This window comes from Sceloporus occidentalis, unplaced genomic scaffold (genome assembly GCF_023333645.1).
Source record: "Sceloporus occidentalis isolate IW3139 unplaced genomic scaffold, rSceOcc1.0.p SCAF_3, whole genome shotgun sequence".
Lineage (NCBI taxonomy): Eukaryota > Metazoa > Chordata > Lepidosauria > Squamata > Phrynosomatidae > Sceloporus > Sceloporus occidentalis.
In genome coordinates this window covers 21,325,983-21,351,791 of record NW_028316983.1, presented here as the reverse complement: position 1 = coordinate 21,351,791, position 25,809 = coordinate 21,325,983, and the positions used below count along the sequence as shown (strand labels likewise).

General features: G+C 42.1%; 1 protein-coding gene and 1 long non-coding RNA gene across 2 annotated transcripts in view; one reads left to right on the top strand and one right to left on the bottom strand.

Moving 5' to 3' along the window:
* The first annotated feature begins 8,294 nt into the window (after positions 1 to 8,294).
* The window catches only part of LOC149315634 (uncharacterized), a 52,660-nt gene continuing 35,145 nt past the window's right edge, over positions 8,295 to 25,809 (top strand). Inside the window, exons 1-2 of the long non-coding RNA XR_016280676.1 lie at positions 8,295 to 8,373; positions 18,263 to 18,398. This is a non-coding gene — a long non-coding RNA (uncharacterized LOC149315634). The remainder of the gene's footprint in view (positions 8,374 to 18,262; positions 18,399 to 25,809) is intronic.
* LOC149315635 (AP-1 complex subunit sigma-3) lies at positions 15,122 to 16,011 on the bottom strand. The gene has a single exon (XM_089518494.1). It carries the CDS (start codon positions 15,967 to 15,969, stop codon positions 15,505 to 15,507), a length of 465 nt encoding a protein of 154 aa, XP_089374620.1. The 5' UTR covers positions 15,970 to 16,011; the 3' UTR covers positions 15,122 to 15,504.

Genomic DNA, 25,809 nt, shown 5'->3' with positions numbered 1-25,809 from the left:
ATGCATGCATCCTAAGAATCCGAAAGCTGCACCAAAGCTGCACTCCAGTGCTTAAGAATGGAGTATGGCTTTTGCGCGACCTCCAGGCCAGAGTTATGTTTTTAGTGCGCCGTTTTGTTCTTTGCTGCCTGAGTAACAATATTTCTTGTTTTCAGGAAGCCAGGTTTTGACAGTTGGTGCCCGAAGCCAACCTCTTGCCCATGCCCTTCCTGGAAGACCTGTGGGAGTTTGGATGTCAGATGTGATTCAGAGTGTTCTGTCCTCCTTGGCCCCTTCCAGTCTCAGGGCTTATAAGACAGCCCTCTCCTATCTGTCACCTTTATTTAGTGTGGCGGGTCTACATCCTCACTGGTCTACTGAACCTAACATTGTCCTCCAGTTTGGTTAAAAGATGCAGGCTTGGCCTGCAGAACTTTGTGTACCTGGCAGGGATTTCCTTCTTTTCTAAAGCTGGGGGGGGGGGGGGGGGTGGTTCCAAGAACCTTGTGCTTCTTTTCTGGTTAAAAAGACATTGGAAGGTCGGAGGAGATCTCACCAAGTTTAAGAGGATTTGTTTTCAACTTCTTGCCATAATTTGTGACCAGCTTCCACATATCTGCACCTCTTCATTTGAAGTTTGTTTGTTCAAAATTGCTTTTGTTACTGCATTTTTGGGGGCCTTGAAGGTGGGTGAGCTTGTTTCTTCCTCTAGGCATGATATAAGAGGTCACTTCAAGGTGATAATGTGTCTTTGGTAAACATGGTGTTTCCCTAGTTATCCGCAGGTCCAAGTGTGACCAGCTGGGCCGTGTTTCGACCATCCTGTTGAGGTGGCTTCGGGACTCCCACCTGTGCTCAGTGTGAATCCTTCACATGTTTATGGTGATTCGCCCTCCTGTTGACGGTTCCTTGTTTACCCACGGTGATGGTTCCCTGCTGACATGCTTCCAGTTTGTGTCTGTGCTGTGCATGGCTATACAACGCATGGTGCTCCCTCCAGAACAATTTGACCGCCATTCTTTCCTTATTGGCACAGCAACTTCAGCAGCACAGAGTGGACTGATGGTCGACACTATCAAAAAGTGGGCAGGTGGAAATCTGGAGCCTTTGCTGGTTATGTTCGCCCACACTTGGACTCTTGTGTTGAACATTAGTTTATTTGTTCGTAGGGTTGGCAGAAGGTGTTCCTGTTTGGAATGGACTTTTGTGGTGACAGCATAGCTTCTGGATCTGGTGGGCATGGTTTCCAGCACTGTGTAGCACTGGATCAGGAGTCCTTCAGGACCCGGGAACACTGAGGGCACACAGTGTGGCCATTGCGCGGGCCACATCATAACAGCACCTACCAGTGAGTAGGGGCTTAACTGAGAACATGTGATCGGCCGGTTACATGTCTGTGAGAGGGCATTTCCGTTGCCCCTAGGTCATCCCGAGGCTTGGCAGTGTCCAACCATTTCAGTTCATCGACCAACTAGGGGCTTGATCGATGTTCCAGATCCAGACCTCATGCTTTGAGCCAACCCTTCTTTTGTTGTTGTTTGCTTAATAAAGTTGTGGCCTTTCCTCCATATCTGGATCTTGATTTTATTTGGTGTCTTCCCTCCACAGCAATGTATACCCCATCCAGTGTGGTATACTGGTTTGATTGTTGGACTAGGACTCTGGGAGACCAAAATTCAAATCTCTGCCCCACCATGGTGTCCTATGGGATGGTCTTTGCCAAACCAGCCTCTCTCAACCTTAGAGGGAGGTGATGACAAGCCCCATCTTACTATATCTTGCCCAGAATATTCCATGATAGGTTCACCAGAAATGATTTGAAGGCAGATACAACAACAAACCCATCAAGGCCATGCAGAGCCTGTCCATCACCACCTCAACACACAGGAAGTACAGGAGACCAGGAGGAAGTTGTCAAAGTGTATTTGGTGTTTCCAGGATCCAAAACACACTGAGGAAATAATCTAGCCTGAGGCTGCTTTAATTGCCCTGGTTTAATGCTAAGGAATCCTGGGAATTGTAGGTACCAGAGCTCTCTGACAGAGAAGATAAATGTCTCACAAAACCACAATTCTCAGAATTCACTAACATTGAGCCAGGGCAGTTAGAGTGGTCTCAAACGGAATTATTTCTGCAGTTTGTTTAGGACCCTTGTTTCCTTTCTAGGACTGAAAATGGAGGAATGAGGCTAACTGTTCCTGAGAAAAATAGTGGGGAGAGAAGCAGCTACCCCTGTGGGAAAGTTTGTTCAGATTTTATATCACCCACCCCACCACAGCTGCTATAAATTGGAGCTCTGTCATCCCACACAATGGTTTCCAACTTGCAAACCCCAAATATTGATGGAATACAATTCCCAGAATCCTTCAACTTTAGCCATTGTGGTTGGAACTTCGGGAGCTGAAGGCCAACAGTATTTGGGGACTCACAGTTAGGAACCTCGTAGTGTATGGATAGGAAAGAACACATGAATAGCAGTTCTTACTTTTGTTCAAATCTTGAGTTCAATTGATCTCACTGAAGAATGAGACCTTTCCAGGCAAGCAGAGCAAAGTTATGCCTTCCAGTGTGCTGAATAAATTAGGCCTGAGTAAGGTAAGAACAGAAAAGTATTAAAGATGAATTAATGGAGCATAGGGAAGATGAGAAATGAAAAAGAAATGTCAGAGACATTCTGAAGCTGGAGTCGTGTCAGTGACATACTGATGTAGTTAGTATTACACAAGCAATTTAATTTTCTAGAAAGCTGAGTAAATGTGTTATTCTAATCTGGGTTGCAAAAACAGTGTTCTGCCAATGTAACTATTGTGCAAACTGTTGAACTTTCTAGGAGTTCCAGGCTTTTCGGTTTCCAGGTTCCTCCATTTCCAACTTGGTCATTGGGGAGGATTACATTGCTGTACAACAGGTGTGTGAGAGGCACTGCCTCCCATTGGGTGATTAGTTGCGTAAAAGTATAATCCAGTATAACTCCAGCATAGTGTAACTCCATTATAACAAATAAACTTGCAGTATTCCGTAGCTGAAGAGGATCTTGCCTGAATTTTTATCTCATTTTCCTCTTATAGTATGAGCATAAATTATTATAGCTTACCAAATTTAAGTTATTTCTTGACTTAAATGAACATCATTTCACCCGAAAAAAGTCTGCAAGTGAATCATAGAATCATAGAATTGGAGGAGACCACAAGGGCCATCCAGTCCAACCCCCTGCCATGCAGGAACTCTCAGTTAAAGCATATCCGACAGATGGCCATCCAGCCTCTGCTTAAAGACCTCCAAGGAGGGAGATTCCACCAATCTCCGAGCGAGTGTGTTCCACTGTCGAACAGCCCTTATTGTCAGGAAGTTCCTCCTAACGTTGAGGTGGAATCTCTTTTCCTGGAGCTTGAATCCATCCTCAATATGACATCCCTTCAAATATTTAAACAGGACTATCATATCACCTCTATGAAGATGTAGAATTTCATAACACTTTACAACAGGGGTAGGCAACCCTTTTGAGCTGGGGGCCGGGTTGCTGGGGGTTCGAAGCCATTAAATAAATAAATAAATAAATAAATAATTTTTAAAAAATTAAATAAATAAATAAACCGGGACAAATGTAGGACACAATTTTCAAATGGAGGGCACTTTTTAAATAAAAAATGGAGGACACGCGAAAAAATTTGCTGATTTTTAAAAAATGTTAAGATAAATGCATGTTTCTGAGGCTTCTATAGACAATTGCCCCACCATGCCCCACCATGCCCCATGGCCCCGGCGGCAATCGGCATCAGGACCGGGCTGGAGCTGGTCCCAAGGCCTCGCCAGGCCGCATCCGGCCCGCGGGCTGCAGGTTGCCTACCCCTGCTTTACAACTCTCTGTGAAGCCATAAAGGTTGTTGATCTGTGGCCCCTAGACTGCATGTGGCTTCCAAAGCTGATTTTTGGCCTTTGGCCCTCCAGACTCTCTTAACTGCTTTCTTCCTGAGCAACAAAGGGGCTGTTCAGACCAGCAGTTTGGGCTGGCTTGGGGTCAGAATAAGGGCACAGCATCTCCATGACGCACACCCCGGCTCTGCCCTAGGACAGCGTGACACCACCATTATATCTTATAGTATATATATCTTATAGTATATGTATCACAGCACTCCTCCAGCCCTGTATAGAGATGATTCAGCACCGAAGAAGCACTACCAAGCAGCAGAAACACCGCTATTAGGCTTTTTGGGGCTCCTTTTGTGCCCTGCAAAGGCCAGATCAGGGCCATGGTGTGCGGTTGCCATGGCCCCAATCTGGCTGAAACAGATTCAGCTGCATGTCGCCTCTTTGGGGCTGTCAGTGCAGCCCCAAAGAAACTCACGATTAAGCATGGGAGTTTTCCCCACTTTCTTCCCTAGAATTGCTGATCATGACACATATATGTCTAGTATTTGGTGTGCAGATATCTGTCTTTTGTGTACACAATACATTGTTTGTAAGCATAATCTGTTTTAAAAGCACAAACACACACAAACAAAACAAAACAAAATTGTTATCCTACAGTTGCGGGTAGAGTCAAGTTGTCACCTTTGAGTATGTCTGCCTTTGATCAAATCCAATGTTTTGTGGAGAAAAAGAGAAAGAAAAAGAAAATACCAGGAAATATCATAACACTTGCCCAAGCAAGCCGAAAACAGGAATTTGTTGATTAGATTTTTCTTGTCTTTATTAGTCTGAGTTTATTGTTTGGGCCTATGTATCTAGATGCAATAACACACTTCACTATGGGTCAAATCCCAAAGTCTTAAAACAAGCAAAGGCTTATATTGATTTCATGTTGAATAAACAGAGCTAACACTACAGATTTAACAATTTCCTGACTTCTTTCTCAAAAATTGAGCTGTGGGGGTTGTTGCATGCTCAGAACTTTTCAAAATGTCATTCTCTAGATGGTCAAATGATTGCCAATCCCTTCTGAAAAAAAGTCTGAGCTGAGTTCTATGCAACATTCATGTGAAAGCCAGTCCACAATCAGAGTCTAGAGGCTGAGGCAAAATGTATGTATGTGTGCACCCCTAAACAAAAGACCTGTTTATCTCCTCCCATGCCATTAACCTGTACTACTGTTTTCATAATATACATTCATGTACATGTTTGGAGTTTGCAAGCAATCAAAGGATCTCATAGAGATCGCCATATCTTCAGTGGGGTTCCCAAACCTGATGTCATCTGGTGTGTGGTGGGGCTGGTAAAGGATGCAGTGCCAGCCAAAAGGGCACTCACCCCTTCTTTTTGCCATAGAAGTGGTCTCCTCCTGAAGAGGGCTGCAATGAAGATGGAAAGGGCATGCTCACCTTTCTCTTTTGCTGTAGTAATGGCTTCCTTCTGAGGAGAGATCTGCTGCTAGAGCAAAACTATGAGGGGCACACTTGCCCCTTCTCATCCGATAGCAGGAAGAGGGCCCAGCCCAATGTCATCCTTATACTGAAGTGTCACTCAGTATGGGCTGTATCTCCTGCACTCCCATAATGACACTACTGTATTTCCTCATTGGCCTACATATCTATTTGTTTCAACAACTCCCCTATGAAAAGTTTACAATATCTGGGGCTGTTTAGCTTTGGAAACAGGTGACTAGTGGGAGAACAAAGGAGAACAAACAAGAATGCAAATCAGAATTTGTTTCCATGTGCCATGGTTCTAATCTGCACTGAAGAAATTATGCAGTTTGACACCATGTTAACTGCCATGGCACCATGCTATGGAATCCTGGTATTTGTAGTTTGTTGTGGCAACAGCGCTTTCTGACAGAGAAGGCTAAATCTCTCACACAACTACAATTCCCAGAATCCCATAGCATGGAGCCATGGTAGTTAAAGTGGTGTCCAGTTGCATTATTTCTTCAGTGCAGATTAGACCAAAGAAATCAAGGCCAAGTCACCAAAATGGTAAATGTGTTTTCCACTAGGTGTGACAGACATTGCTTCCAGAACACAAAGTGTGCGTTCAAGCTCACCTTATCTACAGAGGTTGGCTGCTGAGCAAGGATAGCAGGAGCAGCTGAGCTTCAACCATCCTGTATGCTGGGCCGCTGTTCAGGCACTCTTGGACTGCTAACATCTCTGAGGTGGGCATGACAATATCCTACTTTTCTTCCAAACAATACAAGATGTTGTCTTAGGCTTCCCTGCCCCACCTTACCTGCCATTTCTTTTCATCACAGTCATGTGAGTTAAGTCATACTGAAAGATTATGACTGGTCAAGGAAAACAGGAGATTTAATGGGTGACAGAGATAGGATATGATTCTAGATTTCTCTGCTTCCATAAGTCATAAGACTATGAATACTGATTAAGGAATTCAAGAGGTAATTCATAAGTGACCTTGACAATACATATTTAAAAAAGATAATGCTTTGAACCCAATTCAGCTGTGGAATAGGCCCTGCAAACCTAGCCAGTGATCATTGTTAAGAAAAATGTTTCTATAGAAATTCAAATAACTTGAGAGTGAGAGAGAGAGAAATAAAAGGTGTCTTGAAAGGTTTCCAGCTATTGTTTAAAAAGCCAGTTGTTCAAGCAGTGTGGGTTGAGTGAAATAGAACCACTTAATCAGTTTTGAAACTACCTTAGAAGTCCCCAATGACTCGTAGAAGTTGGCAAGTTGGAGGGAGGGAAATTGGAATCTGAAAGACCATTTTAACACAATAAGCCTGTCAATCCATTGTGTGATTCCTAAACTACATTCTTTTACAACTGCATTTTTTTTATGGATGCAGAGATTATCAATAGAGCTGTCTGAATCCTACACTGAAGTGAAATTATAGCTGATAATGTTATGTTCATCCATTATATTATGAAGCACAACATCACAGCCAGCCTACTTTGTGGCATAATGAATTAGGGAGCATAAATAGTTTAACTGGTGCTTGCATGAAAAAAAATCTCCAAGTTGAGTGTCTTTATGTGGTTTACTCCCTGCCCCCCCACTTTCCTGCAATGACCTGACAAGAACAATCAGTTGCACACAGTAGCAGATATTGCAACACTGTGGAAGGATGTGTATAAAGAACAGTTTACAGGAGGTTGCACAAACACATGGATGTCATGTGGCCCCATGCATTTTCTCAGCCTGTGTTTCCACAGCAATACTGAGCTTGATGATGGTCCCAACCCCCATATATTTCCAATGTAAAACCAGGAATGAGGGGAACATGGACCTTATTTTAAAGGACAATTGCTTTCCAAAAAACCTCCTGCAAGTGTGATACTCCTTTAAAACAAGGCACATGTTTATAGCAAAAAATATTTTCTCTGATGGTTGGAGTAAGGTATATTTGTTTCTGTGACCTAATGTTTATTTCTGTAACCCTTCATCACAGCAGTTTTGTGGTGTGTGTGTCTGCATGTGTGTAAGTGTGTGTGTGTGTGTGTGTGTGTGTATTTGTGTGAGCATCCTCAGACTGTTGTAGTTATCCACCCCTCCTTTAGAAAAATGTACATTTTGGAAGGAAGTAAAAAAAAATCGAAATAATTTCTCTGGGGATACTGATTAAATAAACACAGCTTCAGTATCAGCTCTATGTACCTAAGTGATTAGACACAGCTCATATTAACATTCTTAAGCTCTTTTGTGTTGATTCCCCCCTTCATACTGTTTACTTAAGACTGCTTTTAATAAATTTACTGTTTAAATTCTTCAAGTGAGGGTTTTAATTGCTTAATTGTTAGATTTCTTTTTTAATGATGTTGTTAGTCACCATATATACTAATTATTTTTACTGGAAAGGTGAGATAGAAATTCTGTACACACACAAACAGACACACACAGAGACACACACAGGAACTGCGCCCTTCCCAGAAGGCATCTGACTCCATCCTGGCCTCTGAGGGAAGAGAAGGGAGGGCCATCCCATCAGGCCTCCCCAAAGGAACTGAGCCCTTCCCAGAAGGCATCTGACTCCATCCTGGCCTCTGAGGGAAGAGAAGGGAGGGCCATCCCATCAGGCCTCCCCAAAGGAACTGAGCCCTTCCCAGAAGGCATCTCTCCATCCTGGCCTCTGAGGGAAGAGAAGGGAGGGCCATCCCATCAGGCCTCCCCAAAGGAACTGAGCCCTTCCCAGAAGGCATCTCTCCATCCTGGCCTCTGAGGGAAGAGAAGGGAGGGCCATCCCATCAGGCCTCCCCAAAGGAACTGAGCCCTTCCCAGAAGGCATCTGGCTCCATCCTGGCCTCTAAGGGAAGAGGAGGAGGTAGGCCCATCCCACCTGGCCTCCCCAAAGGAACTGAGCCCTTCCCAGAAGGCATTTGGCTCCATCCTGGCCTCTGAGGGAAGAGAAGGGAGGGCCATCCCATCAGGCCTCCCCAAAGGAACTGAGCCCTTCCCAGAAGGCATCTGGCTCCATCCTGGCCTCTAAGGGAAGAGGAGGAGGTAGGCCCATCCCACCTGGCCTCCCCAAAGGAACTGAGCCCTTCCCAGAAGGCATTTGGCTCCATCCTGGCCTCTGAGGGAAGAGAAGGGAGGGCCATCCCATCAGGCCTCCCCAAAGGAACTGAGCCCTTCCCAGAAGGCATCTGACTCCATCCTGGCCTCTGAGGGAAGAGAAGGGAGGGCCATCCCATCAGGCCTCCCCAAAGGAACTGAGCCCTTCCCAGAAGGCATCTCTCCATCCTGGGCTCTGAGGGAAGAGGAGGAGGTAGGCCCATGCCACCTGGCCTCCCCAAAGGAACTGTGCCCTTCCCCTCCACCATTCCCTTCTCCTTTTGTATCATGTCTTCTTAGATTGTAAGCCTGAGGGCAGGGAACCATCTAATTAAAAGATCGTATGTACAGTGCTATGTAAATTTACAGCGCTATATAAATGACGCTTAATAATAATAATAATAATAATAATAATAATGATTCGTATACTTCAGATGAGCCATATCAGTTAAAGTGGTGTCAAATTGCATTATTTTTGCAGTGCAAATTCAGACTAGGGCGCGAAACACATTGTCAGAAAAATCTAGCTTCCAGCCAGCTTGGGGGCATGATATATAGATGACGCATGCCTTCAAGACACCCGGAAGCCAACTTCAAGCTGCTCGGCTGCCCAGATGTGGTCTGACTTCTGAGTGCTCCAGCATTTACAAGCCGCATGCTACCAGAGCAGCTTGAAATCTCTCATGGGCCATGGCAGTCAGAAAAAGCCAACTTTTTACCAGTCCAAAAAGGAGCAGCTCTTTGCCACTCCTTTTTCAGCTGGCTCCAAGTCGGATTGGGGCCATAGCATGCAGTTGCTGCAACCCCAATCCGCCTTCAGAAGGGGCAGTTTTGGGGTGGTCTGTTTCACTCCTAGATGGGCTTAAGCTAAAGTGAAGACCTATGTGGGTGACGTAAGAGTTGTTTTCAAATACATAAAACTTGTAAATGAAGGAAAAGTCTTCTTCTGCTACACCATAGGACAGGACTAGATCTAGTCAGCTTAAGTTAATGTGAGTGAATATTGGCTTAATATCATATGCATGTGCCACCATTGACAATAATTGGGTGGGGTGATCTGCAGATGCTCAGGTCTGAGAATGGCTAGTGCTTCAATTTGGTGGGCCTCTTCAAATGAATACTCTGAAGGCCTGCACATTCAATTTTTGAAGCAGATGTTGACTTAAATACCCAGAAGGTACCATATACTGTGATTTGGAAGCAAAGCAGGACCATGCCTAGTTAGTATTTAGATGGGGGGGCTACAAAGGAATAGCAGGTGCTGCAGGGTGTATTTCAGAGGAAGGAACTGGCAAAGCCACTTCTAAGTATTCCTCACCTAAGAAAATCCTATGAAAATCATGGAGCTGATATAAGTAGACAGGTGACTTGAAGGCACCTCTATACAGGGACTTGTGGCCCTTGAGATGTTGGTGGACTGCTATGCCTATCAGCTACAGCCACCAATGCCAGTGGTACAGGATTATGGCAGTTGAAGTCCAGCACCTTTCTGCAAGTCCACATCTTTCAAATACCTCTTTCAAGGTATGGTGCATACTGCAATTTGTTCACTGTGTTGTGTGGTCACTATGTGGTTAATATTAATAGTTATTCCACCAGTCATATGACATCTTTGGATAAGGGTGAGATATAAATATTTTAATATTATTGGGATGATGATGATGATGATGATGATGACGATGATGAAACATCTGAAGGGAAATATTCAAACTATTTATGCATGCCTGTAAGTCATTCTGAATTCAGCACATTGAAGCTGTCAGTGCTTGCCTCAGGTACTTTGATTTTGTAACTAAAACCAAAAATCTGGAAAATTAAAGGAATGAGAACTTCACTTTAAATATTCATTTCAAGAATCTATTCTGTAGCTGGGAGGAGACGTGAAAGAGGTGCACAATAACAGCACACTCCTCCTGCCTTATAAATAGCACAGAGACTTGGTTAAGCCAGCCTGAAAGAAAGACATAAAAAAATTACTCCCAGTACATTAAGCCTGACACATTTATAAGTGAAGAGAAGAAATTTAAGGTGAACTGATGTTCCAGATGGTTTTTCAAAGTGGAAGACTCCATGTTGGTTAGGTGTGGTGGGGGAATATATTTTTTTCAGATGTCTGTTGTCAAATATGGTTATAAAAGTCACTCTACTTTTGTGAAGTCAAAGGCTTTCATGGCTGGCATCCATAGTTTTTTGTGGGTTTCTCGGGCTATGTGGCCATGTTCCAGAAGACTTTATTCCTGATATTTTGCCAGCCACAGATGCTGGTGAAACATAAGGAATAAATTTTTCTAGAACATGGCTACATAGCCAGAAAAAACCACAAAAAACTCACTTTACTTTTGTTTTGAGCATTCATCCTTTCCAGTGCTCCAAGGGGGGGAAAACGTTTTCTATACATTCTAATGGGTTAGCTACCATCAAGACTAGGTCATCCGCATCAACTTATATTCTTCTCCATTAATTTATAACCTTTTATATCTCGATTTTCTCTAATACTATTTAATAAAATTTCTAAGATCAATATAAATAAGAGTGGCGATAGCGGACAACCCTGCCTTACCCCCCTATACATTGTACAAGATTCTGTTCTTTCTCCATTAATCCAAATTCCTAGTTTCTTGTTTGTTATATATCGCCTCTATCCAATCTTGAAATTTATCACCAAATTTTAATTTTTTCATTAATTCAAACATAAATTGCCAGTGAGCGTTATCAAATGCTTTTTCTGCATCGATAAAGATCATTGCAAGTGTTTTTTATCATTTTTTTTCATGGATTTCAATTAGATTTATTAAATTTCTTATAAACATTTTTCTGTTTAAATTTGTTCGCTGTTTACATTAGAAAATGGCAGGCCTGAGAGATGATTTCTTCCTTGGTAGAAAATCTCTTAATATCTGGTTATCAAAGGTGGTTTTCCTATACACTAAAGGAATTCCTATACACTAAACTCAGTATTAGTCATGAGCTCATATTTTAAGATGTGTTGTTGTTGTGTGCCTTCACATCATTTCTGACTTTGTTTCATGTTATTTCACTCTAAGGCAAATCTATAATGCATTGCTGTTGGCAAGATTTGTTCAGAGGGTTTGCCATTGCCTTCCTTCGAGGCTGAGAAAGTATGACTTACCCAAAGTCAATCAAAGATATAGCTGTGTTAGTCTGTAGAATCAGTATGTAGAGGGCCTTTGTAGCACTTTTGAGACCAAGTGAAATAAAGAAGTTGACTGTATGAGCTTTCGTAGACGTCAGTCTTCTTCCTCAGATGCATACAGTGGTACACTCAAGATCTTCAGAAAATGAAGCGAGCCGTGCAATGACTAGAGCACCACTGGCAGAAACACCAACACTTATCTGGCAAGACACTCCTAGGAAACCTTTTAGTTCCTACAGAGTGGCAATCGATTCAGCAAAGAACTTGTTCTATGCTGCACATATTGCATCCACAGAGTCTCGTCCAGCAGAGCTATTCAGAGTGGTCAGAGAGCTAATCCAACTGCCTCCCACCCCGAATGTATTACTAGAACCAACAACGGCCTGCTGTGACGTATTCAATGACTTCTTTGCCGATAAGATCTCTCAGATAAGGGTCGATCTGGATACCGGCATTAAAACAGAGACTATGAGAGAAGTGTCCAGTGACTCCGAAGACTGCGTTAGACTGGATCGTTTTGAGCTTGTGAGTACCAATGAAGTGGACAAGCTCCTTGGATGTGTAAGAAGGACAACTTGCCCCCTCGATCCCTGCCCATCTTCAGGGAGGAAATACTGTAACATCACTGCTTCAGACTATAATAAATGCATCCCTTAGAGAGGGGAAATTTCCATCAGCACTTAAACATGCAGTGGTTAAGCCACTCTTAAAGAAACCCTCTCTAGATCCCCTGATAAGGAACAACTATAGGCCAGTCTCTTTACTACCATTTTTGGGCAAAGTGATCGAGAAGGCAGTCGCCTTCCAACTCCAGTCTGTCTTGGATGAAGCCGATTATCTGGACCCATTTCAAACTGGCTTTAGGGTGGGATACGGGATTGAAACTGCCATCGTTGCCCTAGTCAATGATCTCTGTCTGGGCATCGACAGGGGAAGTGTGGCCCTGTTGGTGCTCTTAGACATCTCAGCGGCATTCGATACCATTGACCATGGTATCCTTCTGGAGCGCCTGAGGGAGCTAGGTATTGGGGGCACTGCGCTCCAGTGGTTCCATTCCTATCTCTTGGGCAGATTCCAAATGGTGATGCTGGAGGACAGTTGTTCTCAGAAAAGGGAACTGACATCTGGTGTCCCTCAGGGCACTATTCTGTCCCCCATGCTTTTTAACATTTACATGAAGCCACTGGGAGAGATCTGTTAGGGATGATGGGAGTTGCAGCTCTTCTCCTGGCTTTCACTCTCACCCCCTGGTTAGCGGAAGAACAATCAGCTTGACCAGTAGCTCTGAGAATTGGCTGAAGATGTCTTCTAATCTTCTCTGGAATCTGCTGGTTCTTGTTCTGCTCTCAAGACACCAGTCAACACAGTAGTCTTCTTTAAAGATCTACTTTTATTCTAATATATACACCATGCACAAAACAATTCACTACTCACAAAACCCACACTACTATACTCCTCAATACCCACACAAAAAGTATTGCCATACATTGTTGCTTATATAGACATTTGTCTCTCTATTCATTATACAGTTGCCACCTCCTGGGCGTGTACATACATTATGATTGACATACAATACTTGGCTCAATCTTTACCTCACATTGCATCATACATTACTGTCCACTCAATGACTTTCAGGTGATATCAATTTGCACCTTTTCACTTTGTCCTTGCCACATATGTCCTTGGCTTTTAGGACCTTCTAATTACATTATATGCAACACCTATGTGACATTTCAGTTGCTTTTGCTGTGTCATGTTACTTTCAAATACATCCATATACATATTATATTTCTTGTGACTATATATCCCATGTGACTTTTTCCTGACAAGATCATCCAGAGACATGGGGAGCGGTGTTATCAATATGCTGATGACACCCAAATTCACTTCTCTATGTCTCCGACTGCTGCAGTGACTAAGGATGGCATCTCTCCTCCGAATGCCTGCATTGAGTCTGTAATGGGCTGGATGAGGGAAAACAAACTCAAGCTGAATCCAGAGAAAATGGAGGTACTCGTGATAGGTGCCCCTGGTCCGGCAGGGGAGATCTGCCAACCCATCCTTGATGGGGTCACACTCCCCCTGAAGAATGAAGTCTGCAGATTGGGAGTGCTCCTGGACTCGTCTCTACAGTTGCCATCTCAGGTGGAAGCGATAGCCAGGAGTGCATGGTATCAGCTTCAGCTGATACGCCAACTGCTTCCCTACCTGCCTCAGGGGGACCTTGAAACAGTAGTACATAATTAATAATAATAATTTGTTTTATTTATATACTGCTATTCCAAAGATCATAGCGGTGAATAGCAAGTAAGCTAATTTGCCCCCAACAGTCTGGGTACCCATTTTAGCGACCTCAGAAGGATGCAAGCCTGAGTCGAGCTTGGGCCCTTTTGCTGGTCTTGAACTCGCAACCTTGTGGTTTTGAGTGAATGGCTGCAGTACAGGCATTTAACCACTGTGCCACCAGGGCTCCATACATGCACTGGTAACCTCTCGTTTAGATTTCTGTAATGCGCTCTACATGGGGCTACCTTTGTACCAAATTCGGAAGCCCCAACTGATTCAGAATGCTGCAGCCAGACTGATCACCAAGACACCGAGATCAGAGCACATTACACCGGTGTTGAAATCTCTACATTGGCTGCTAATTAGCTTCGAGGTGCAATACAAAGTGTCGGTTATTACCTATAAAGCCCTACATGGCCTGGGCCCGAGTTACTTGAGGGAACGCCTCTCCCTACACAATCCGCCCCACACTCTCAGGACATCTGGCACAAAAATATTAGAACAACCCAAAACCCGGTTGAAAACCACCTCTTGTAAAACATTTTCTGCGATGGCCCCTAGACTTTGGAACAACTTACCAGAAGAGATCCATCTTATACCTTCTTTGGAAGCCTTCAAGAGGACATTGAAGACGGATTTCTTCTGGCAGGCCTATCCAATGGATCTCCTCTAATCCAATTTTGAACATCTGAATATGATGACTCCATTCTTACAACTGTGAGCAACACTGTAACAACTCTTCCCCTTTTTATTTTATTTTTTTATTTTGATTGATGTATTTTGTATTATCTATGAATTTTATGATGTTTCTACTGTTGTAATCCCGCTTCGATCCAAAGGGAGAAGCGGGAAATATAAATAAATTTATTATTACTATTACTATTACTATTATTATTATTATTATTATACAGTGGAGTGGATACTAGCGACAGACATCAATATGCCATTGGTATGTGCAAATATAAATTTAAATTCTAAATCCTTTTTGTATGGAAATGAAGAAGCAAGTCAAATTTCAACGAGGGCTGTAAACAAAGACATTGTGAACTGGCTAACGTGTATGGAAATGAAGAGGCAAGACCAGTTTGGCCATGGAAACTAGCCTGTAGGTAAAGAGAATAGATGACTGTAGGACATCCCCCTGAGGATGGGGTCAAATAATGTTGAAATGTGTGTAGTGTGTCAGGAAGCCATTGTCCCTGTTCAATTCATTTCTTTTTTTTTTTTTTTTTTTTTTTTTAGAAAAATGATCACCTTCAAAATAAATGGCTCTTTTTTTTTTTACAAAATTATACTGAATTGGTGAGAAACTGACCCAAAGTCATATAAATATATTCTTCTAGTATCAATTGCATAGAATTAAAAAAAACCTGGAGGATAAGAGTTGCCTTAAAAAAATGAACATTCAATCTGGACAGCCAAAAAATGTCTGATTAAATTATAAATACTTCATATAAAATATAGTACACATAAGTTGTTATGCATGTGGTGCTGTGGCTGGCCTTCATCTTAAATATTGCATAGACATATTTCTTTAGAACATTCTGGGAAGAGGAGATGTTCCATTTCTTAAATAAAATTCAGTGCCTAGGAACAGGCAGATTGTACATGTATCCTCCTATCGTTGATGTAGCTTCTAGTTAAAATGCAGGCTTGTTCATGTATTCTTCCATTGTCTCTTGTAACATGTCAGCATCTTCTATTGCTTTCACTGCAGACTTTTTGGATGTTTCTTGGATTTCTCCTCCCATTAGAAACTCATCAAGAATAAAGTAGGCCTTTTCAAAATTGAAAATAATATCCAGCTCACATACATTTCCAAAATATCTGTCCAATAGTTCTACATAACGATGGACAACCTCTAGGGCCAAAAGTTCATTATCTTCATCTTCTATTGCACAGCAGAAATATAAACTAGCATACCTTTTGTAAACAAGCTTAAGGTCTTTCCAGTCAACAAAGCTGCTCATTTTTTGATTGCGAGCCAGAACAATCTGCACAATTTCTCGAGTGATCTTCTTTCGCTCTTTTTCAGGCAGTGTAATAAACCACTTTTGAAGTCTTAATTTCCCTTGTCGGCTGAAGAGCAGCATAAAGCGTATCATGGCTGCGGCCAGGGACCCTCTTGGCCCGGGGAGGCCCCCGCTCTCCTCAATTCATTTCTGAGGGACTGTAGTTTATGGGTGAATTCCAATTCTGCTGTTTCTCTTTCCAATCTATCTTTGTAGTTATTTTGTTCAAGGACCACTGTTTTGAGGTCTGAGATGGAATGCCAAGGAAGACTGAAATGTTCTGCCACTGGTTTTTGTGTTTTCCCATTCCTAATGTCTGATTTATGTTGATCTATTCTCTGGCACAGGGACTGGCCTGTTTGCCCTATGGAGAGTGCTGATGGGCACTGATGATATAGTATGGCATAAATCACATTGGAGGATGAGCATGTGAAGGTCCTCCTAATATTGTGGGTGATGCCATCAGGTCTTTTGATGAAATTTCCTGGATAAGTGTGCAGGCAGAGTTGGCATCTTGGCTTGTGGCAAAGGTGTCCCCATCTGTGTCATGTGTCTTCCTGTGGGTGAGTACCTGTTTGAGGTTTGGAGGCTGTCTGTAAGTGAGTAAAGGTCTGCCACCAAGAGTCCTTGAAGGAGTGGTATTATTGTCCAGAATGGGTTGTAGTTCATTGATGATGTGCCTGAGAGGTCCCAGTTTGGAGCTGTATGTTACCACTCGTGGGTTTATTATTATTATTATTATTATTATTATTATTATTTTGCCATTTTCTCTCTTCAGTCTGTTCTGTAATAGATCAATCGTGGCTACAGGTCTTGCCAAGGTTGATCAGTGGGTTTCCATGGCCAACTGGAGATTTGAACCCTAATCCTCCAGGACTCAAACCACAACATCATGCTGGGTCTCTTAAGTATACCCGACTGCAAATGTTTGGATGTTCAGTTACCTCAGCAATATGTTATTCCACTGCAGCATCCCTGGAACCATTATCATAACATGTGCCAGAATGTGTGTGTGTGTGTGTGTGTGTACATAACAGATATATATTTTAGTGTCCTGTTATTGAAAGGGTCCTAACATGCTTTTTTACTTTCTGTTTTTTTAATTATAAGCACAAGTAACAAAATGCATATTTTAATGAGAACCATAGAATCATAGAATTTGAAGAGACCCCAAGGGCCATCCAGTCCAACCCCCTGCCATGCAGGAATATACAATCAAAGCACCCCCAACATAAGGCCATTCAGCCTCTGTTTAAAAGCCTCCAAAGACGGAGACTCCACTGCACTCCGAGGGAGTGTGTTCCACTACTGAACAGCCCTTACCATCAAGAAGTTCTTCCCAATGTTTATATGGAATATATTTTAATGTAGCTTGAATCCATTGCTCCATGTCCTACTCTCTGGAGCAGCAGAAAACAAATTTATCTTCAGTATGACATAAAAGTAGCACCTGCAAGTACATTTCTATACCACTTATCAGCTCGCTTAAGCACTCCCTAAGCAGTTTACAATGTGTAAGCTAATTGCCCCAACAATCTGGATACTCATTTTAGCAAACTTAAAAATTGAGCTTGAGTTGAGCTTGAGCTTTTGGCTGGTATTGAACTCATAACCTTCTGGTTTGTGAATGAGTGGCTGCAGTGCAGGCATTTAACCACTGCACTGCCAGGGCTCCTTCAAATCTCTTCAAATATTTAAACATGGCTATCACATCACCCATTAGCCTTCTCTTCTATCCAGCTCCCTAAGCTGCTCCTCATAGGGCATGGTCTCCAGACCCTTCACCATTTTGTCCACCCTTCTCTGGACACTCTCCCACTTGTCAACATCCTTTCTGAATTGTGGTACCCAGATCTGGACACAGTATTTTAGGTCCTATTTTGCATTAAAATGTATATATTAAGAAAAGTGCAAAAGAAACATGCACATTAGGAATAGCATGTACCAAAATGCACACTAATTTCCATGGAAGAAGAGGGGAAATGTAACTCAGTACACAACTTGGATGGGACAAGAATTTCTTTGGAATTCTGGGAAATGTGACAAACAATGGCAGTGGCAGACTTTCTCATCTGTTAGTTTTAGTGGCAAAAACATTTGGAGTTTTCTTCAGTAATCAGCAAATTGAGATTATAAAGGAGCCACATAATCCAGTGGATCCAGCATAGCTGTTAGCATCCGATGATGCTTACTGTAGCCTGTGCTACTTGACTATGCTGTGTTGTTGTTTAAAATCCATGTTTCTAGTTTCTTTTCTGTGCTCTTGCACATCCTGCATACCTCACTGCAAGCTGGCCTGTCTCTGTTTTATGAGCGTTAACCATGTAGATACCTTTGGAAAGTTAAAACTGTAACCATGTGACATGTTTCCTTTCCTTCTCTTTAGAGACAAAATGGCTGGCAGGGAGGATGGGAAGGACAGATGTTTTCCGGTTAAAAATGACAACATCCCCATCTGTTGGCAGCAGTTCCCTGCAGTTTCCCAAGCACAGACCCCCAGATCTTCAAATGTTTAACAGATGGTGAGTTATAAACTGTCTAAACTGCTTTGAAGCTGGTAAGAATGTAAAAGGAAAGGGTTGACCCAATTTTGGAAATATATTGAAGCAGTTATATGGCACAGAGGAGTCACAGAACTTCTTTATTCATTAATATTTTCAAGCAGTAAAAACTATTATGAGAACTGGGATGGTGTAGAGTTAGATTTTGAATGTTGTACTATGGAGACCAGGGTTCAAATCCCCATTTGGTGATGAAAACTCACTGGGTGATCCTTGGTGAGTCACATACTCTCAGTACCAGAAAACTCTATGACAGATTCTCCTTAGGGTCACGATAAGTCGGAAATGACTTGGAGGCACACAATAACAACAAAGACAAGAAAATCATTCAAGTCAGGCAGATTCTATTACCATTAAGATAGAAAATTGTAGTTTGTGGTGGTCAGTAAACTAATGTGGGGTACTGAACAGCTAAAGAATAGAGCTCCTTTTCTTTTAAGAGCTAATTTATCATGCAAAACAAATTTCACCTACTGCAATTAGGCATCCTTTCCAAATAATACACATTTGTTTATTTATTGTAGTAAAGTTTAACACATAAATGAAACTATGGACATTGAATAAAGATCCATCCACAAACATTTTCATGGTATTGGTGAAGAAAACAGAGCAATACATATCACAGTGTTAATCAAGATTATTATTTTGCTCCTTTAGCAGGTTATTATATTATATTATATTATATTATATTATATTATATTATATTTATTTATTTATTTATTTTGTATGCTGCCTTTCTCCCAGAATGGGCCTCAAGGCAGCTCCTAGGAGACAATAAATTTAATGACCTTCACAATAAAATAAAATAAAAATTACTGTTACTACATAAAAACAATGCACAGCTGGCCCTCCATATTTATGGTTTTCATTTTGTAGTTTTGATTATTTGTGGTTTTGATTAAAAGGTTCGCTATAGAAATCTCTAAGTCCTCCCGCGCATTTGTGCTGGAGGTTGTCCATAGAGTTGTACTGAAGAACCTAGAATTTCCTGGAGATAACACTTCTTTAGGCATTTGTAGGTCCTCCAGCATGATCTTGTGATCACCTACTGGCAGATGTTGACCATAGAGTTACACTGGAGGACCTGGAGATTCCAAGAGAGGTCTTCTCTCAGGTAAAAAGAATAGTGTTTCAAGGACTGGGCACAGCTGGAACTAAAGTTTTAGCTGTGTAAATGCACTCTTAGCCATTACTGAAACCAAGACATCAAGGCTCAGAACTGAGTCCAGGAGAACACCCAAGCAGAGATTTCAAGGGGAGTGTAATCCAGCCCAGCACAGAGACCCTATTTCCTGAACTGCCTTTCAACTGATCAAGAGCACTTTCGTCTTGTCTGGGTTAAGTTTCAATTTGTTTGACACCATCCAGTCCATTACTAACCATAGATATTGGTTCAGTATCGAGACAGATTCCCTGGAATCAGATGGGAAGGAGCAGTAGAATTTGGTGACATTAGTATATTGGTGACATTGCACCCCAAAACTCTGGATGTTTTCTTCCAGCAGTTTTGGGTAGATATCAAACACCATGCGGGGCAAAAGATAACACCTGAGGGACTCCTCAGGCTAGTGGCTAGGGCATTTTCAACTAATCATTTCAAATAGGTGTTCCCCAGTACTATCTTCTGAGTTCACTCCCCCCCCCAAAAAAAAAGCCTGAAACCACTGCATAATAATGCACCCATGTTCACTCCCAGAGAATCAGCCCAGAAGAATGCCATGGTTGATGGTATCAAGAGCTGCTGAGAGACCCAGCAGAATTAACAAAGACATATTCCCCATGTCCAGTTCCTTGTGCAGATCATCCACCAGTGACCAGACTTGTCTCAGTCCCATAACAGGGCCTCAAGCCAGTTATTGACCTGAAATGGATCTAGATAATCCATCTCATCCAGAAACCCCTGCAGTAAGGAGGCCACCACATGCTCCAGAACCTTGCCCAAAGTCAAAATGTTAGAGACTGGCCAATAGTTATTCAAGGAGTTTTTATGAGGTGGGGCTTTTGGGGAGGGGTCTTTTACTCTTCAATTTACTTAATTTCAAATTCTTTCCAACTTTGATATGAAGAACATTTGTGTATGTTAGGCAGTTCATACAAAGAGGAGCTGAAACAAGATTCTCATTCATTGCTGTTACCCATTCTGAAAGGATGACTGAGCGTTTGCAAGTGTTTGAAGTGAACATTCCAAAAGCTTAATGGCTTTGCAAGTGTTCACCTTGAGAGTTTACAAAGGCAAAGGAACTGTCAGAAGGCATCTTCCCCAGCTGCCTTTGTCTCCATATTTTCCAACCCCAAGGCACAGAAACTTGGTTCAGGGGGATATATGTGCAGCATCAAACATTATTTTGGGGAGAAAATAAGTTACAGTAATGGTTTCAAGACCCCAAAGATAATCTCTTAATCTCATGAGCTCTATCAGCAGGGACAACACTTTTGAAATGATTTGTTCTTGCATGTGAGAACAAAACAAGTAAAGGCTTGCATGTCTATATAAGACGCAGAAAGAGCAACAGGAAACAGATGATATGTTCTTTATTTTTAATGAGCAAGTTCTCTAGGATGTTTGTGCTCTGTGGCAGAATGTGCACTTTTAGTCCCAGCAGGAAGGCTGGTGATTCTGATGTCAGCAGGGGGTGAATCTGTTCCAGGTTTTATCCTGTATTATAAGGAAACTATCAATGATATAGTAAGCTGATGTCATGGCCAGCCAAGATGAGGATGAGGAGGAGGATGAGCCTCCTCCAGAGCAAGGGCTGATTGAGGCTACGCCAGGTGTTAGTTCTGCTCTGCCAGGTCCCAGCTGTGTTTCCCCAGCCCCAGAGCAGGAGGTCCAACCAGGTCCTAGTGCTGAGGAAAGGCCTTCTATGGTGCCACAGCCTAGTGGTGATTCAGGAGACGAGGCGTGCCTGCAAGTGCCTTCTTATCAAGAGAGAAGGGCCGAGAGTGCTTGCAGGCGCAGATCCAGGAGGATTGCAGAAAGACAATCGGCAAACCAGCCTCAGGTGGCTCGAGGGAGAGCTTCCCTGATTTAAGTGGGAGAGAGGCTTGAGTTTGTTGCTAGAGTTTATTGCATGAGCCCTTGGTGTGATTGCTGTCGCTCTAGCTCCTGACATCTTGTTATCTTGCTACCTTGACCTCGGACCGGACCTTTGTTATCTCTTGGCTATTGTGACCTCGGACTGTTTTGACCACGCTGCTTTCTGGCTTCCTGACTTCGGCTCGTCTTTCGGCACGCTTGACTTTCTGCAACCCCGACACCGGCTTGTTTTCTCGGCTTGCTCCTTGACTGCTTCTCCACAAGGTTTGTTTTGCCTACACGTGTTGGTTGCAGGCTTGGTTATCAGCATAAGTCAGAGATTGCTGACAGCTATTCCCAAAATGGCATCAGCACCTTGGATACCTGCCTGTGGATCACCAAAAATTTGGAACATTTTTTCATTGTAATCCAATTGATTAAAAAGTTATCAGCCTCTACCAAGCCTTAGTCCCTGGCAGGAAAACTTTGGCCAAAATAAAGCTGCTTCGGGTCTCTTTGGAGGTATGCTATTTAAATGATGCATGGGTCCAGAGGTCGTGCCAAAGCCACACTCCATTCCTAAGCACTGGAGTGCAGCTTTGGTGCAGCTTCCGGATTCTTAGGATGCATGCATCATTTAAAATGCATACTTCCGAAGAGACCCGAAGCAGCTTTATTTTGGCAGTCTGTAATAGGCCATAGTCTTCCAGGCATGGGGGCATTGCTACCAACTTCCTTTACCACAAGGTCAGAATTAACCACACTATGCTCTCTTGAATAGGATGGCAACATATGCATCATTCAAACAGAGTCCACAAAAGAAGAAAAGAGCATAAAAGAGAAAAGAGGATAAAAGAGGAAAGAGGATTTTCACACATTTTGTATATTCTAATTAATAGGGGGAAATGGGAATGTAAAGGTGATGACAATAATTTTAAGAATACTATAATTCATTTTCACCACAATAGGGAAGGTTGTATTATCATTCTGTTGTCAAGATAATAACTAGTGGTGGGCAGCTTCAAAACCTTCCTTTCCTGTCTTGAATCACAACTGGACTTGTGTGTGTGTGTGTGTGTGTGTGTGTATTTACTTGTTGACATGTGATGACCTCATGAATTTGATAAGGTTTTCTTAGGCAAGAAATACTCAGAGATGGTTTTGCCAGTTCCTTCCTTTGAAATATAGCTTTCAGCCACTGGTATTTGTTGGCGGTTTTCCACTGAAGTAATACCCAGGGCTGACCCTCATTAGCTTCCAAAATCAGATGGAATCTGGTCGCTTTAGGGCATTTAAGCAGACTGGAGCCCCCTTCAAATTGATGGCATTTTTAAATAGAGAACTGTCCTTTGCAAAACCTGTGCTTCTGAATCCTACACAGAACCATTAGAGGAGGATGTGAATCACTCTTCTTGAATCCTCACAACATGAATAGTGGGATTTAAAACTACTTCACTATCCCTGAATTAGTCTCCTCTAATGCCATATAAAAAGTAGCATCAAATTCATTTAATCTGGGAACTTTCTCAGGTTGCAATTGAATTACTTGTCCTTTCCACTCCTTTTGGTAGATATTGAAACATTCAAACTTTGCTTGATCATTACCAGTCAGTTCATCACGAAATCATTAAATGATTTTGTAAGAAACTGTCTGCTTTCCTGAGAATTTCTGAATCTATGTAAAAGGCAATAAAATAGAGCAAACTCTTTCAATGCTTCTAAATTAGACCTCACAAAGCAGATATAACTACTGTAACAGAAAGATCTAATCATGATTTTTTACACTTGAAGTTATTTTGTTGCTATCAACGTACTAGCTTTATTTCCTTTTTCAAAGTATTTATGTTTCATAAATCTCATACGTTTCTGTATAAAATGAATCCTTAAAGTTCATCTTATTTCTTGCTATTTTAAGCCATGTGTCTTCCTTGTACTGTATGCCTTTGTTCTTTTGGTTTCTTATTTTTTCTTTCCTTTCATCCACCTCCCTGCAAAGATGGAGATACTATTTTATTGTTATCTAACACATGTTTTAGAGTTTATGAACTTCCATGCTACTTGCAGATATTTTTTAAAAAACAACATGATTCCAATTATATTTTGCATCAATAAGCTTGTAAAAATGTATTATATGCTAAAGGACAAGATGCTTACTCTGTGCATTATCAAGCTGTTTAAGATATTTCTATATAAACGTTTATTTTATCAGTATTTAAATCATGGCCCTCCTTTAAAAATTCTCACACCTGTTACTCTGAATGTGTGGGGCTAGTACAGCCTCCACTAACAAAAGCAATCTATCTTTAGTTCACTTGGAGAATACTCGACTATGTGAGGGGGGTAACATAATATGCAGGATCCAGCACCATCTATACAGGAAGTAACTGATAGAGATCCCAGGCATGAGAAGCCATATACACTTTTATTAAAGAAACACACACAGGTAACCCATCAAAAAACCAACACAAAGGGCTAACTAAATATGGGAGTGAAATGTGATAGTAGAATTAGAGGAAGTGCAATTACCAATCTTGGAGAAAGTATTCATGGAAAGCCAGTGAGCAGAAAGACTCAAGCTTGGGAGAGTAGTTTTAGGAGATGAATGGAACAGACAAAGGAACTCATACTGAATCCCAAGGACAACTGTTGCGGCGCAAGCAGGGGCTGCCAGTCTCCTCTGTTCACATCACATTAATTTAAGTATGTACTGAAGGGCAGAGGATTCCCATTCTCTCCCTATGTGAAAAAAACAGCTTTTAAATCAATGTGGGAAGAAAAGTAAATGGTTCTAATTGTAACTATTTTTACATTTTCAAGTTCATGAAACAGGCAGGGAAGAGTGGATGAAAGCTCTCTCACTTACTATATTTATTGATTTCAAATGTGGGTCAGATAATGCTGGACAGATCATGTTTTAACATTTTAACCCTCCCTAAAAAAGAGGGGAAAAGTATTTTTTTCATGTTTGGACACCATACACTAAGAAGTTAAGATAAACATGTGTTAAGTGTTTTTAGCTGTTTTAATTATGTTTTAAATAATACTGTTACTTGATTCTCTGTTAACTTTTGTAATCAATGTTTTGACTGCCATTGTTTTCTAGATTACTGTAAGTGGGTTTGGATCATTTTTGAGAGTAAGGTGAGATATAAGTGCAAAAAATAAATAGTAATAAATAAATAAATTGCCCACCATAAGCTTCACTGTTATAAAGGTGGGCATACATTTCAATGGTATCAATTTGTCAGTAAGCTGATTGTACTACACTGAAGCCTTGTATTTGTATTTCATCCAAGATTTTCGTAACTCTTTTCTTTGGCAAACCAATCTGTCCCACTCTTCATTCACTCAATCTCTTATATTTGTACTTCAGGTAGTCACACAGATGGAGATAAGTATAGAGACAAAACAGCCTGGATAAGTTCTTACATAGTATTTAAATACTAAAATAGTAAATGATATGTTATGCTTCCTTCTTTGTCCACCATCTCCAGATTCTCCCAAGTAAAATACATAATAGAGCACCCAAACATTAGTCTAAAACAGGCATCGGCAACCTGCGGCCCACAGGCCGGATCCGGCCCGCCAAGGCCTTCCTGCCAGCCCCTGCGCAGTCCTGCCGCCGATTGCCGCCGATTGCCCCCATTTTCGCGCCGCTCCGGCCGCCATTTTGTTTTTCAAAATGGCGGCCGAAGTATCGCGTGACCTCAGGATGGCAAAGGTCACGCAAGACTTTAGACGCCATTTTGAAAAACAAAATGGCGGCGCCCATCTAGGAGGCCCGGTGCAGCCCCTGGAGCACTCCAACAGGGCTCCAGGGGCTGCAGCAGGCCTGCATCGGGCTCTACCTTGCCCTCTGCCCTCCTCCCTATGAATAGAAGAGCAGGGAAAGGAGGAGGAGGAAGAAGGAGGAGCCAGCCGGCCAGCAAGAGCAAGAGCAAGCCAGAGAGAGGTTGGTTGCTTCATTAGGGGAGGGGGGTTAGCCTTCTATTCTGAATTGCATTTTAGTAGTTTCCATGCTAGTAACTGTTATTATTATTATTATTATTATTATTATTTACTTGCTCTTGGTGTTCTCTTTGCAAAAACTCCTCTCAGCTCCTTGTGCTTTTCTGGGTTGAGACAGTGGTGCATGCTTTCTCCCTTCTATTCTGAATTGCATTTTAGTAGTTTCCATGCTAGTAACTGTTATTATTATTATTATTATTATTATTATTATTATTATCATCACTCCGGGGGCGGAGCATGTGGCCCCGCCCCTGGAGGGTGGAAGCTCCACCCCTAGCATGTGGCCCCGCCCCCAGAGGGTGGAAGCTCCACCCCACTGCTTCGGCCCCCCAGTTGTCTGAGGGACAG

Excerpts from the sequence above, each read along its gene's own strand:
- LOC149315635 (XM_089518494.1), bottom strand. The coding sequence starts at position 15,969 with ATGATACGCTTTATGCTGCTCTTCAGCCGACAAGGGAAATTAAGACTT.